Below are 14,581 nucleotides of genomic sequence, written 5' to 3' on the forward strand. Positions count from 1 at the left end.
AAATTAATCACTAAGTGCTGAAATATATGAAAAGGCACATAACGCTGTTGCTGCCAAGGGCAGCAGACTGGATGACACCTGCTTCAGAGTGCATAAACAAAGACAACACACAACTCTGAAAGCAACTCTGAAAACAGTTCATTTTATTCCCCCCTGCCACAAATTGCATTAAAATTCAACATCGCACACACAGACAGAGGACACTCTTGAAGAAGAAAGAAAACAAAACTCACCCAGCAAACACTCTCTCCCCCAGTTTTAACAAAAAGAAGAACAACAAAAAAACAAAGCATAGAACATTCTCGCAGCGATTTCATCTGAGAAGCGGTCACGTGTTTGCCTTCCCCTGCTGCGTAGGACCAGGTCTTTGTGAGGAGGGGGGAGGGGGGGGGGGGGGGGGGGGGGGGGGCTTTCTTTGGTCCTCCGCACCCATGTCTTCCCTTCGCTCATTGGCTCGGCTGGAGGAGGGAGCGGGGCTGTGTACTGGAGGCTGGGCTGCTAAGGGTTAAACTGTGGAATTCAACACACAGCAAAGGGGGGGAGGTGGGGTTAAATCACATGATGGGTGGGAGATGAGTTCATGCAGGCCTGTCTTGAGACATGCAAGTCTTAAGCCTAAAGTAGCCTCAGACTGTGACTGTTTTGGCATTTGTGTGCGTTAGTGTGATGTCCGTGATGTGATAATGTGTAGTGTCGATGTAGCTTGGCTAGTTAGCTACAGTAGTAAGCACGGCGAGGTCCAGTAAAGCGAAGGCTTTGTAGCAGGTTACCATGACAACAATCTGGCGAGGCATTCACCATCTGGGTCAAAATAACATTACCCTTAGGGGCAATTTCACCTTTAGCTGACTGTTAATGCATTTCGTCTTTGGAGCCTTTGGTCAAGTGACAGGCGCATGGCCGTGTCTGTCTATGTACGTATGTTTATGGATCATTCTTAATACACGTCACATGCTGGAGGACAACCTGCCCATAGAACTCCATGCATTTTCCTGCCAAAAATATTGTGTTTTAAATCTCAGGTCAACGACAAAGCATATAAACACAGCGATAAGACAGATTCATTACGGTTCATTTCTGTGCAGTTTATGGTAGCTCAAATCAAGCTGATCGGCAGAGAAACAGGTTGTTTTGTCCATTTACCACAGATGATTACCCACCAGGGAGAAGAAGGTTGTCAACAGAAAGAAGAGCAAGGTGGATTTGCAACATAGGCAAGTAGGCAAATCTTACACAAGAAAAAAATATATATACAGTACTGTGCAAAAGTCTTAGGCACCCTAGACTTTATTATATATATATGGGGGGTTTTTTTTGTGTGTTAGTATAAAAGAAAACATTTGAGATTTCCAAATATTCATTTTCCAAAAGATTTAATTTTACAGAGACATTTTTGTATTTAATTTTAAAAAGTCCAAAGTCTGCAGAAGAACTGTGGCAAGTTCTCCAACATGCTTGGAACAACCTCCCTGCATTGTCTTATTTGCAGGACAGCGTTGGCCATCTCAGAGAAGTGATGCAATTTTAACGCCGAAGGGAGATCACAAAAAATATCGATTTGATTCAGTTTTTAACTATTCTGCCAAATTACTAAAATGGAATGTAAAATGTATAGTACGTTTATTTAGGACCTCTCATTGAATTATTTTTGAAAGAATCTTATCTATACAGAATGTTATACAGTTGCCTAAGACTTTTGCAAATTACTGTATACAAGTTTGTTTGGATCACTTTGTCACTTGTAAGTTTACTTTTAATGCGTTCTATCATATAACTTCCTCACATTCAAGCTAGCATGAGGCAGTTAGCTGAAATCCCAAGAACCAGCAAGTGTAATGTCCTAACTAGTGAGCTACAAGGTACTTTACAACAAAAGCAGCCAATAAATGTTGTAGCACCATGATTACTTGTATATTCTAACTGGTTATCTCCTAACTCTTTTGGATGTAAAGTCAATACTAAGACAAGTGGATAATAAACTATCAAAACGTTATCTGCTCGCAGTTACCCCTTGGCATCGTAGCTAGTTGGTTAGCTAGATCACTACTGACATATCATATCTATGAATGAAACCGCTACTTGATTACTGAGTTTCAAAATCGTATCGTGATACCGAAAAATGAAGCTGTGTGCAGAAAATATGTTTTACCGTTAGTGAGTGACTGTGTGATTACACCTGCTGAGTGTAGGTGTATGCTATAGAACTGTTAGCTAGTTACGTTGTTAGTTTATTTCCATCACCGCATTTATGTTAGTAATGCATAAATCAAGAGTATTAGTAGGATTAAAAGCTATAGCTAACTAGGCTACGTTTGAACTAAAGTACAGCTGGTACAACCCAGTCCTACAGAGGGCACGCAGAGGGTTGCTGCAGTAACTGCTGTGCAAGGGTACATGTGTGCATGTGCGTAAGTTTGTGTTAGTGTGTGTGTGTGTGTGTGTGCATGCATGTGTGTGTGTGTGTGTGTGTGTGTGTAAGTATGTGTGTGTGTGTATTTGTCCGTAAGTGTGTGTGTGTGTGTGTGTGCATGCGTGTATGTGTGTATGTGTGTGTATTTGTGCGTAAGTGTGTGTTAGTGTGTGTGTGTGTGTGTGTTAGTGTGTGCATGCATGTGTATGTGTGTGTGTGTGTGTGTATTTGTGCGTAAGTGTGTGTTAGTGTATGTATTTGTGCGTAAGTGTGTGTTAGTGTGTGTGTGTGTGTGTGTGTAAGTGTGGGTGTATTTGTGTGTATTTGAGTGTGTGTGTGTGTGTGTGTGTGTGTATTTGTGCGTAAGTTTGTGTTAGTGTGTGTATTTGTGCGTAAGTGTGTGTTTGTGTGTTAGTGTGTGTGTTAGTGTGTGTGTAAGTGTGGGTGTATTTGTGTGCATTTGAGTGTGTGTGTGTGTGTGTGTGTGTGTGTGTGTGTGTGGGTGTATTTGTGTGCATTTGAGTGTGTGTGTGTGTGTGTGTGTGTGTGTGTGTGTGTGTGTGTGTGTGTGTAAGTGTGTTTGTGTAAGTGTGTGCGTTCCCTCTACCTTCGCTGTCGCTGCTGGAATCGGAGTCGCTGCTGCCGGAGTAGGCTCCCAGCCCGGGGAGGATCCCCACGCACACGGCGGCCGACGGTAGGTGGACCACGCCCGGCCGGGCCCCCGCCACTGAGACGGCACGCCTGCCCTCGCCCTCACTCACCTCCTGCTCTGAGAACACAAGAGCCACACGGATACAGCGAGGCAGCTCCTTTCACACGGGCAGAGCAAGGCCGCCTCAAGCACAGAGCGAGAGGAGCTAGTGCAGGGGTGAGCAGCCCTGGTCCCAGGGGCCACAGTGTCTCTGGTGCTCATCCACTCTTTATCACAACAGTTTGAGGGATTAAAAAAAAAAAAACTATCACAAGAGTTGATGGAAGATTAAAAGTGTAAGACAGAGGTGAAGCACTGCGTGCCCCCAGCACATGGTCATCTGCATTCATTAAACATGATTAAAAACAAAAAGTAGTTGTGCTGTACAAATTGCACCAAAAGTGCTGTACAAAATATATGCATATGAAATGCATGTATCCATATATGTAAACATGAACACAGGATAAAACAAACATTTAAAAGCATCATACATTTGTAAATGCTTGGGTAAAGAGGTGTGTTTGAAAGTCTAAAATGAATCCAGTTACGTAGTTACATATCTGGATAGAGCAAAAACCAGGGCTGCCTGCCTCTGAGACTGTGGACCAATCACTGTGTGTTGCTGGGGAGACCAACATTTGATTTTACCAAGTCAATGGCTTCAGCCACCGTGGGGTTCTGTTTTTATATCAACTAAACCAATTTGTATTTTATAAACTTTGATAATTATGTAAGGCACTTTGGCACTTTGGGCTGCTGAACATTGTATGAAAGGGAGTAAGGAAATGCATTAGGAATTATTATAGTATAGAGCATGTACATTTAGCGTCATATCCTGGAAGAGCATACACTGTTTACATAACACTGTTAGTCCAGCAAATATTAAGAGGTTGTGTGCTTGCATAGTCTGGTTGTTTGCATTTAAGATATAACCACTGTAGTCATTAATATACTGTAATGATGCTGATGTGTTGGCGTTACACTACTGGTGTTACAGTGTGGATGTTAAAATACCAGTGCTAGCATTACTGTACACTCATACAGTAATAGTGTCCATTTTGTGTGATGGCACATTTGAGCACCAGCGTTTGGCTGTCTCGCCCCCTACAACCCACCTGTTCTGTTGACGATCACCTCAGTCCCCTCCTGCTTCTGTTTCTTGGAGCCATCAGATGACTGTGAGGAGCTTCGATTGAGCAAGGGGGAGGGAAGGAGAGAGTGAGAAGGGAGGGAGGGATGGATGGAGAGAGAATATAAATATTAGTATTCATCATTTAATTTCATTATACATTTCTGCTATTGCTACTGTTTTTTTCAGCTTTTCCACATTCTCCATAAATTATGTTTTTTGTTTTATTGCTCGGAAAACACAGTTTTACCATGAACAATTGTGCCAGTAAAGCGTATCTTTGAAAGAGGGGAGCGAATGCAGGTCACTGATCACTCCAATTTATGTACCGATTCAAAGTTTCAAGAGATTCAGCCATTTCTGTACCTGCTTCCCCCACAGTCCCCAGCCCCTTCACACTTTAAAATGACAGCAATAATGTAGAGTCCAAAAATCCTAAGCAGCTAAGAGCATACAGACATGCACGCATCCTTCCTTCCTGTACTGTATCTATATAGTATGGACAATGGCAAGCAACATTATGTCAACTTCAATCGGCAGTATATCAGAGAAGTGAGTGAGTGAGGGAGGGAGAGAGAGAGGGAGGGAGGGAGGGAGAGAGGGATGATGTGGATCTGGAGTGAGTCCATCACCCGCAGCACAGTGAAGCAGGCCTCACCTGCGTCTTTTCACCGCCCCGGCTAGCAGGTGCGCCTGGGATAGGTGGCTCTTGTGTTCGGTCGGTTTGGGTGCCGCCCGCTTTTCCGGCTCCTTCCGGCTCTCACTGTGGGCCGCGAGCCTGGTCCGGGCGTTGTGAGGAGCCGGGGTTAAGGGGAGCACCACAGAAAGGAGACTGCATGCAGGCATTCGGACGGAACACACTCCAAATAGCACACCTATACTTAGTACCTAAATGGCACATAGTCCAAAGGGTCCCATTATACTCACACTCACAAAAGCGTTCAATCACCCACACCCACCAATTACCCTCCACTAAACCAGAACCACCAATCACCTTCTATGACTTCAGAAACATTCTAATCCAAAAGCACCTATCCCTCTGACCTGAACTGCAACCACCAATGCAATCTTCTTCACTCGACCAGAAGTTAATTTACCAGGTGTCTCCCCTGTTTTCAGACTTCAGGGTGCACAATACTGATACACGACTCACAAGAAGGCGAAGCAAAGTGACACTCAGGTGATCAAAAAAACTACTGCTCGCTGCTGTAATCCTCCGGCAAGAGTGCGACCCATTCCTGCCTGTCATTATGGACAGCCTTTTGGAGACGTAGTTGCCTTGACAACGCCAACTCCTAGTAATGTGCAAATGGACAGATCGCAGAAATGGACTGTGTATACTTAGGACATTCCTACACAAATCATCCAACATGGATATACCCTGATATTCTGCAAATTAACCTCATATCCATCGTTTCATTTCAAATCCAATGTGCTGGAATGCAGAAGCAAAACAATTGCAATTGTTTCACAGTACCAAAACATTTGCATTTAACTGCATAGACACACATATTGCCATGAAAAAGTATTTGCCCCCCTTCCTGATTTCCTCTATTACTGCATCACACTGAATGGTTTCATACCTTCAGACAAAATGTAGTATTGGCCAAAGAGAGACCGAGTAAACACAAAACACATTTTTTAATAATTTCATTTATTCAATGAAAAAGATATCGAACACCCATATCACCCATGTGGAGAAAAAAAAACCCTCAGTCATGCAATTAACTAATTCACCTAATTAAAATAGACAGATTTGGCTGACTGAATACAGCCAAGCTTGACTACAGTCACCTGATGAGTCTAAACCTCACTTATATTGAACCTTACCATCAGACTGAAGTAGACCCCACAGTTACTACAAGCACACAAAGGAAATTCCAGGAGATGAAAAAAATGTGTTGAAATAAGCCTCAGACTCAGGGACTCTACCGAACCACAGTGAGTTCCATTATGCCGAACACTAGAATAGTGGTGAATCTTTCCTTCCTCATCTGAAGAAGAGCTGAAGCTGAAGTGTAAACACAAACACAAGTCCACATCCGAAAGGCTTAATGCAGTGGGCTAAAACTCCTGCACAGTGATATGAAAGACCGCTATCAAATTAGAGAAACTGTTCGGGTGCAGTTATGGCTGCTAAAAGTGGTGCAGCCAGTTAAGTTTAAGGGGGGCATTTCTTTTTCACATGGGTGAGATGGGTGTTTGATACCTTTTTTCATGAAATGCATACATTTTGAAAATGTGTTTTACATTTTGTCAGGTTCCCTTTGTCTAATACAAAACATTTTCTATAGATCTGAAACCAGTCCATCCCGATAAATGTATGCTAAAATGCCGAAATATTAATGTAAATGTAGGTTTGTGTGGAGCGAGGAAGCTTGAAAAACACCCCCTCCCACATCCATCAAGACACTACACTGATCCAGACTTACAGCCAATCAGAGACTGGGGGGGACCAATTCTGTGAGTCTCCAGGGCTGTCTTCAGACACAAGTAGTGTGCAGTTAAAACTGCAGGGGGCAGGTTCTCTCTCTCCCTGCTTGCAAAGTGCCATTTCGCAGCGTGGAAATCTTGGTTCCTTCAAAGCTCTTTCTGTGTGAATTTCATTAAAACCTGGAGAGCCATACGCTATTTATAAAAAATGTTTCAAAAAGAGGGCAAATTAATTTGTTCTAATTCTGCACATTTTTCCCGTCCTAAGGTAATTGCTCTGCGTCTCCAGGGTGGCAGGGCATCGTACGGCTCTCATGACTCAATCAGTTCCTATAGTAACAGCGGAACCCTCTGGGTCCCAGAGCAAGCAGGGATGACAGAGTCTGTTCAACATCTTTACTGTAAAAAAAGGAGAGACGGAGAGGGAGAGTCAGGGAGGGAGAGAAAGAGAGACTGAGATGGGCTGGTGGGGAAAGGAAAGGGGAAAGAGAGGCTGAAAGAAACAATGGAAAAGGACTGAGAAAAAGAGCGTGTGCGGGTATTTAGTATTCCTCACTATTTCTGGGCTTTGCCTGTGCTCCTCGCCTGTACTCTGCGCTGATGTCTTACCCTGGGGGGTGGAGTACCTCCAGCTTATACCTAGGAGCTGTCAGGTTAATGCTAATACACAGGCAGTCCTCTTTTCAAAAACACAACAAATAAACATCTGCCCCAAGGAGCACAGATGAGAGCACTGAACAAACAGGAGCGAGTCATGCAGACCGCTAATTCTGGGCACACCCTTTCCAGAATCCAACAGTGCGAGACATCAATGCAGGACTGCTTTCCAGCTTTTCTATAGAGCCAAACAACAGGAAACCAGCATGAAGTCTCTTCTGCTACAACCCCAGTGTTGTAAAGCTGGTGAAAGCTGACTGGATAAAAAGCTGTTCCACCCACCGCCAGGCCCAGCCAATCAGGCGGCGGCGAGAGGTGCTGCGCTTTTCTGATAGCGGAGAAATGTCTGAGGGCACCGAGCAGCTCTTCAGCAGCTCCTGTCAGTGTGAAAGCGCAGATTAATGAATAAAGGAACTAACAAATTAATGTGTGAATGGGCCGTGGGGGTGCGAACGAGCTGGCAAACGGGACCACCTGCGTTCGGCGTGCCCGCGCGCTTCGGCTAGTGTGCGCACGGCTGACTGGCAGAGCGAACAAACGAATGTTAAAATGAATTAATGACCCCCTCGCATCCGCTACATTGCTCCTTCTGACTGCTCCCGCCATTATTATGGTGATTATATTTCATTCCAAACGCTGAAGGAGAGATTAAGTCCCCTGTGAATATTCACTTTAAAAACATTACATTTTATCAGGTTTTCCTATACTAGTGAGGACCTGATATACCGTCATCTTTATTTTTAGAGAGCATCCATTTTAATCAATCCAACACACCAAAGGCAATTTTCCTCACTGAATTGTTGGAAAGAATAAAGCCCTTTTCAATTCTTTGTGGAATGAATGTGAGTGAACGGGTGCGTGAATGAACAAATAAAGGCGCTAAGTGCTGAAGGAAAGCGGAAGGATATCCTGTACTCCTTCAGCTCCTGCAGCTCCTCGTCTCTCCGCTGTTTCTCCACCAGAGACTGCTGCCTGGAGACCTCGTCCAGAAAGTGGGACTCATCCTCATCCAGACCTTTCACCATGTTCTCTGTGCGGTGGGAATAAAATAATAACAACATTCAAAAGCATGACAATGTACCAGGTTAACAAGCCGCTCTAACGCTTCACTGTGGGGTCAGTGAACAACGTAACCTATAGCAAGGCTGAAGATTTTGGCAACAGAAGCGCCTCGTTTGTCAGACTCATAATACATGAGAGATCGTGGGTTTGGAATTTAGTCGGAGACAACAGCTGCTGTTGCCAATTGCTGCACCAAGGTATCAAGATCTATTCAGACGCATCAAAAATTATTCTACTTCGAGTTGTCCTTCTGCGCAGGATAAGCAATCCTTTCAGTAATGGCAAAATGAAAAAATTATATCTCTGCACATTTTAATGAGACACATATGTTGGTTACACACATGTGCAATAAATCACATCAATGCACTGTTTCATTAATAAAGTGAGAAAAATGCTTTTAAAAAAAGAAACTGGTCCCCAGCAAACAGCAGTTGAAGGACCCTGCAGGGGATACAGACACGCATGTATGGAACACTGAAAGCACAGGGGGGCGGGGGGGCTGGTCACCAGGGAGACGGGGAGACTGCTGAAACCAAGCCAGACTCCAGTCATCTCTCACAGGAACAGACCTGCTGCTGATCTAGAGTCAGTCACAGACCCCATCTGTTCTCTCTGTCTGACACACACGCACGCACATGCGCAGGCATACACACACACACACTCAACAAAACACACACCCACACACAAATCCATCCACCCCCACATAGCACACACAAGCACACACAGACAGACATGCAGTCACAAACCCAACAAAACACACACACAGTGACCTCAATATAGCAGACATAGCCAAACATCCAACCCTCTGCAGCATAAACACAGAGCACACACCTTGCTGCCCCCTCACAAGTCTACGCAGACAACACATGCATACAAACACACACAAACAAACCCACACTCCCAGGACCTACTGTCACACCACTGTCTCCACACTCTGGAGCTGAGGTGTGCAGTGGGCGTGATAGAGAAGGTGTCATTCTGCATGTAACTGAGTCCAGTCTGTGTCTCATAAATACGAGAGAGAGAGAGAGAGAGAGAGAGAGAGAGAGAGAGAGAGAGAGAGAGAGAGAGAGAGAGAGAGAGAGAGAGAGAGAGAGAGAGAGAGAGAGAGAGAGAGAGAGAGAGAGAGAGAGAGAGAGAGAGAGAGAGAGAGAGAGAGAGAGAGGAGAGAGAGAGGAAGGAAGGAAGGAAGGAAGGAGAGGGAAGCTTACTGAATTTGAACTGCTCCTCATACTCCTCCTGCTTCTTGTCCTTCTGCTCCTGCAGTCGCTCAAACAGAGACCTGCCATCATACTCCTCCTCTGGAACCTCTGCACAGGGGGACAAAACGCTTTAGATGGGAGGTAGAAGAGGGATTTTTGGGGGAGAGTGGGGGCAAAAGAGAGACAAAAGTGCTTGAAGACAGGTGTTTTGGGGGGTGGGGGGCTCTAACCCTCAGGGTCCTCAGGCTTCCTGACTTTCTCCCACTCCTCCTGCCTCTTCTTCCTCTTCTCCTCGAGCTCCGACTCCGACACAAACTTGCGGCTCAGGTCTACACCCCCCGCTTCCGCCATCGCAGCACCTGATGGGAACAAAACACACATGGGTGCACACGCAGGCACTCTCACTCATTCACTCATTCACTCACACACTCTCTCTCTCTCTCTCTCTCTCTCTCTCTCACACACACACACACACACACACACACACACACACACACACACACACACACACACACACACACACACACACACACACACACACACACACACACACGCAGGCAGGCACTCACACACTCACACTCACACTCACACTCACACTCACACTCACACTCACACTCACACTCTCTCTCTCTCTCTCTCTCTCACACACACACACACACACACACACACACACACACACTCACTCTCTGTCTCTGTCTCTGTCTCTGTCTCTGTCTCTGTCTCTGTCTCTGTCTCTGTCTCTGTCTCTGTCTCTGTCTCTGTCTCTGTCTCTGTCTCTGTCTCTGTCTCTGTCACACACACACCACACACACACACACACACACACACACACACACACACAGACACACAGACACACAGACACACCTTCCTGGTACCTCATCTCTCTCTCTCCCTGCAAAATGAAATGTCTCCAGTATCCAGCCAGTGTAGGTTTAGGCATTTGTTCTAGCCCAGCAATGAAACACTTGAATTGACTAATCAAGAGTTTGCAAAACACCATGATTAGAGGATTAGCCATGTTGTACACAGCAATATTACTCAATTTTCCTTCCTCAAATCACTCGGGACCAGTGAGAGTATTTGAACATTTTTTGCACCTTTTCCACTCAGGTCCTCAAACCCTCCACTCTGAATTAACTGGAGAGCTTGGACTCTGGAGAGTTTTGAACACAGAGCAGGAGAAAAGCACTCACTGGAGTCACGCTGATAAGGGAGGCTGGCTGCTGTTCATGAGGTCAGCGGTGCAATGCAGAATTTGGGCTTCCTGTTTGGGTGAGAAAGGAGGTGAGATCAGAGACAAAACAATGAGAGTTTTTCATTCCAATTTAAGATACAGTGGGTTGGTAACTAATGCATCCAGTCCAATGAATAGTTCCCATTTAACAGGATTAACAAAACCTTGGCCCTGTGCCCTCACCATACAAATCACAATGCATTTCCCAGTAGCAGCCAATCTATCATTTGGAGGGAAGAATGAACTGACTCGCATTATTTTAATTTTACAGAACTAAATCGCAGATGTATTCATGGCACAAACAAGAGGTGTTTATTGTTAGAGACAACTAAAAATGAAATAAATAAATCAGATCCTCCCCACTCGCTCCCTCTGCTCTCCACGCCCACTCCTGCGGGTCTTAACGGTTCAGCGGGTCCAGGAACGGCGCTGCACATACGGCTAACAGGCTCCGCGTTCAACGCCGGCGGTATGCTCATACCCCGCTCCTTCCCTCCCACTACCGCCCCCGTGTACACTCAAATCTTTAAAATGCCCTCAGGCCGAGGCTACGAACCACATCTCAGGCGCGCTGGGATGCTGCAATCTGCAGATGCGCCTGCAATCAATTGTTCCGGAAAAAGTTCTTGAAGCCCACCACAACTGTGAATACTCCAGTGTATCGTCAAAGCAACCACATGCATTGTATGGAAGACAGCCATTATGAAGCAACATAACCTACTCTGACCCAGCATCAAAGTCTCTTGGAGCTCCACATGCTGCCTCCAGGAATGTGTGGCTGTAATCAAAAAGTATATGCCGCCATCTGCTGTATCATGTAAGAAATGCATGACAGAAATACGATTTTGCTTTTAGCTACGTACATGCAGAGATCTATCATGAATTGATACGATAATCCGGAAACAATGTGCAGTTTATCTTTATGTTTAAATCAAATTAACACCTGTGCCCCGTAGCGAATGCAAGATACGTCAACAGCATTAGTATTCAACTCTCTGTGAGAAATATCCATAACAATGTTGATATGCAATCAACCTCGGAGAGCACTGTAGTTAAACAGGTGTCTTTTGAATTTCAATACGTTCTTCGACTTTAGACCGTTACATACATTTTATGACAAATTACGTTAACCTAAAGCTGGCAAATAATAATGTTACCTGGCGAACAATGTTTTCCTGTTTTATGAAAGACTACTCCATTTATCATAAAACCCACTGGATGATACGAGGATTATTAACGCTAGCTTTATTTTTGTGTCCATTCACACATTTTCAGCTGTATAAACAAGCATGTAAATCTGAGGTTTCTAAATTGGCTATGTACCAGAGAAGTGGACGTTTCAGCTGCATAATTACATAGCTACAACTCAATAAAAACAACAAGGTAACTGACGTTAATGCACAAAAAAACACAATGGGATTAACGTTACCAAGCTAGCTAACATTAGATACTGTCAATTGCATAGGCACAACAAACCAGACAAACGAGCAATCTCCATTTGATGCTCATACGAACCCTGCAAAACCACTAGCATTGTAAAATTCAGTATCGATTGTAGATAACTGGGCCAACAATGTGTGCATTTAGACTAGCTAGCAATATTCCTACATTGAAATGAAGTTTGCCAAGTATATAACGAGCCAACGTTATCCGAATAGCCAATTCCTGCCTAGTGGTTAACGTTAGCTGTAACGTTAACTGTCTTGCCAAATCTTGTCTGGCTAATTTTGGGCCGACGACAAAATGCATTGCGGGTTTCTAGAATATCTTGACCCACGATAAATTAATTATGTAGCTGGTTACTGAAAAAACAAACATTTTGATACTGTGTAATTTAGCTAACGTTAGCTAGTTATATTAGCAAGGGTTAGCTATGTTTCTTGTAACGAGGTACACAGCACTAGGCTAGCTAACGTTAAGTTTATACAAGCCAAACACATTAGTAAATAGTGACCAGGTCTAGTTCCTAAATGTTAATAAAAGCAGCTATTGCATTCATTCGTAAAAATGATAATATTGTTTTAGATCACTCAAAATCAACAGCTGTGTGTTACTAGATTTAAAAAAAACGACCAACTAGCTAAGATTAAACATGAGCATTACCTGAGCCAAGTAGCCTTGGGTCACAGTGAACACAGTCCGCTCCTTCCTGTTGACCAAGATTAGTTCCACATCATTTTGTGTAGTATTGTGGGAAATGTAGTGTTGAATCAAAAACCGACCTTAATGAATAAATAAAGAAATAAATACATTTTATGGCTAATTTTAAAAGAGAATTACAAAGTGCTTCACAGGACAGATTAAAATTAACATGCACAACTGGAACAAAAAGTATTAAGAGTTAAGAAAATAATTTTTAATTATTATTTCAATTAAAAAATTATTAAGAAAATCAATAAAAACAGAATTATGAAGGATAGGAGTTAAAAAAGAGTTCATCAACATCTTAATTAATGTGACAATACATTAAAATAAAACAGTAAAAAAAAAGTTTTGTGATGAGGTGATGAAAAGGTCAATAAAATGTACCTCATATTCAGTAAAGGCAAGCCTAAAATAAATGTTTTCAAGAGATTTAAAAGAGGTCAATGTGCTATCCCACCATATATGTTATTCCAAAGGCTCTGGGCCCTAACAGTAAAAACCCAGTCACCCTTAGTCTAGCCTGAGGAATGACCAAGAGTGCCATATCTGAGGATTGTGCTGAGGTACAGTGCATCCGGAAAGTATTCACAGCGCTTCACTTTTCCCACATTTTGTCATGTTACAGCCTTATTCCAAAATGGAATAAATTCATTTTTGTCCTCAAGATTCTACACACAACACCCCATAATGACAACATGAAAGAAGGTTTTTTTGAAATTTTTGCAAATTTATTAAAAATAAAAAAACTAAGAAATCACATGTACATAAGTATTCACAGCCCTTGCCATGAGGCTCAAAATTGAGCTCAGGTGCATCCTGTTTCCAATGATCAACCTTGAGATGATTCTACAGCTTAATTGGAGTCCACCTGTGGTAAATTCAGTTGATTGGACATGATTTGGAAAGGCACACACCTGTCTATATAAGGTCCCACGGTTGACAGTGCATGTCGGAGCACAAACCAAGCATGAAGTCAAAGGAATTGTCTCGAGGCACAAATCTGGGGAAGGGTACAGAAAAATTTCTGCTGCTTTGAAGGTCCCAATGAGCACAGTGGCCTCCATCATCCGCAAATGGAAGAAGTTCGGAACCACCAGGACTCTTCCTAGAGCTGGCCGCCCGTCTAAACTGAGCAATCGGGGGAGAAGGGCCTTAGTCAGGGAGGTGACCAAGAACCCAATGGTCACTCTGTCAGAGCTCCAGTGTTCCTCTGTGGAGAGAGGAGAACCTTCCAGAAGGACAACCATCTCTGCAGCAATCCACCAATCAGGCCTGTATGGTAGAGTGGCCAGACGGAAGCCACTCCTTAGTAAAAGGCACATGGCAGCCCGCCTGGAGTTTGCCAAAAGGCACCTGAAGGATTCTCAGACGATGAGAAACAAAATTCTCTGGTCTGATGAGACAAAGATTAAACTCTTTGGCATGAATGCCAGGCGTCATGTTTAGAGGAAACCAGGCACTGCTCATCACCTGGCCAATACCATCCCTACAGTGAAGCATGTTGGTGGCAACATCATGCTGTGGGGATGTTTTTCAGTGGCAGGAACTGGGAGACTAGTCAGGATTGAGGGAAAGATGAATGCAGCAATGTACAGAGACATCCTGGATGAAAACCTGC

The 14,581-nt window shown here is 43.9% G+C and overlaps 1 protein-coding gene across 2 annotated transcripts; it reads right to left on the minus strand.

Moving 5' to 3' along the window:
* Positions 1-123: 123 nt before the first annotated feature.
* Positions 124-12,998, minus strand: psme3ip1 (proteasome activator subunit 3 interacting protein 1). 2 transcript variants are annotated; one of them, XM_061246545.1, is made up of 9 exons: positions 12,922-12,998; positions 10,778-10,848; positions 9,815-9,943; positions 9,594-9,692; positions 8,228-8,350; positions 4,889-5,021; positions 4,217-4,287; positions 3,018-3,179; positions 124-510 (listed from the first exon to the last, which is right to left on the minus strand). In XM_061246545.1, the coding sequence occupies exons 3-9, from the start codon at positions 9,933-9,935 to the stop codon at positions 506-508; spliced, it is 714 nt and encodes a 237-aa protein (XP_061102529.1). In that variant the 5' UTR covers positions 9,936-9,943; positions 10,778-10,848; positions 12,922-12,998; the 3' UTR covers positions 124-505. The 2 variants fall into 2 exon arrangements, with proteins under 2 accessions (XP_061102529.1, XP_061102530.1); XM_061246546.1 differs by lacking the exon at positions 12,922-12,998 and adding an exon at positions 11,375-11,433.
* Positions 12,999-14,581: the final 1,583 nt, after the last annotated feature.

Source organism: Conger conger, chromosome 6, assembly GCF_963514075.1.
Source record: "Conger conger chromosome 6, fConCon1.1, whole genome shotgun sequence".
In the NCBI taxonomy this organism is placed as follows: Eukaryota; Metazoa; Chordata; class Actinopteri; order Anguilliformes; family Congridae; genus Conger; species Conger conger.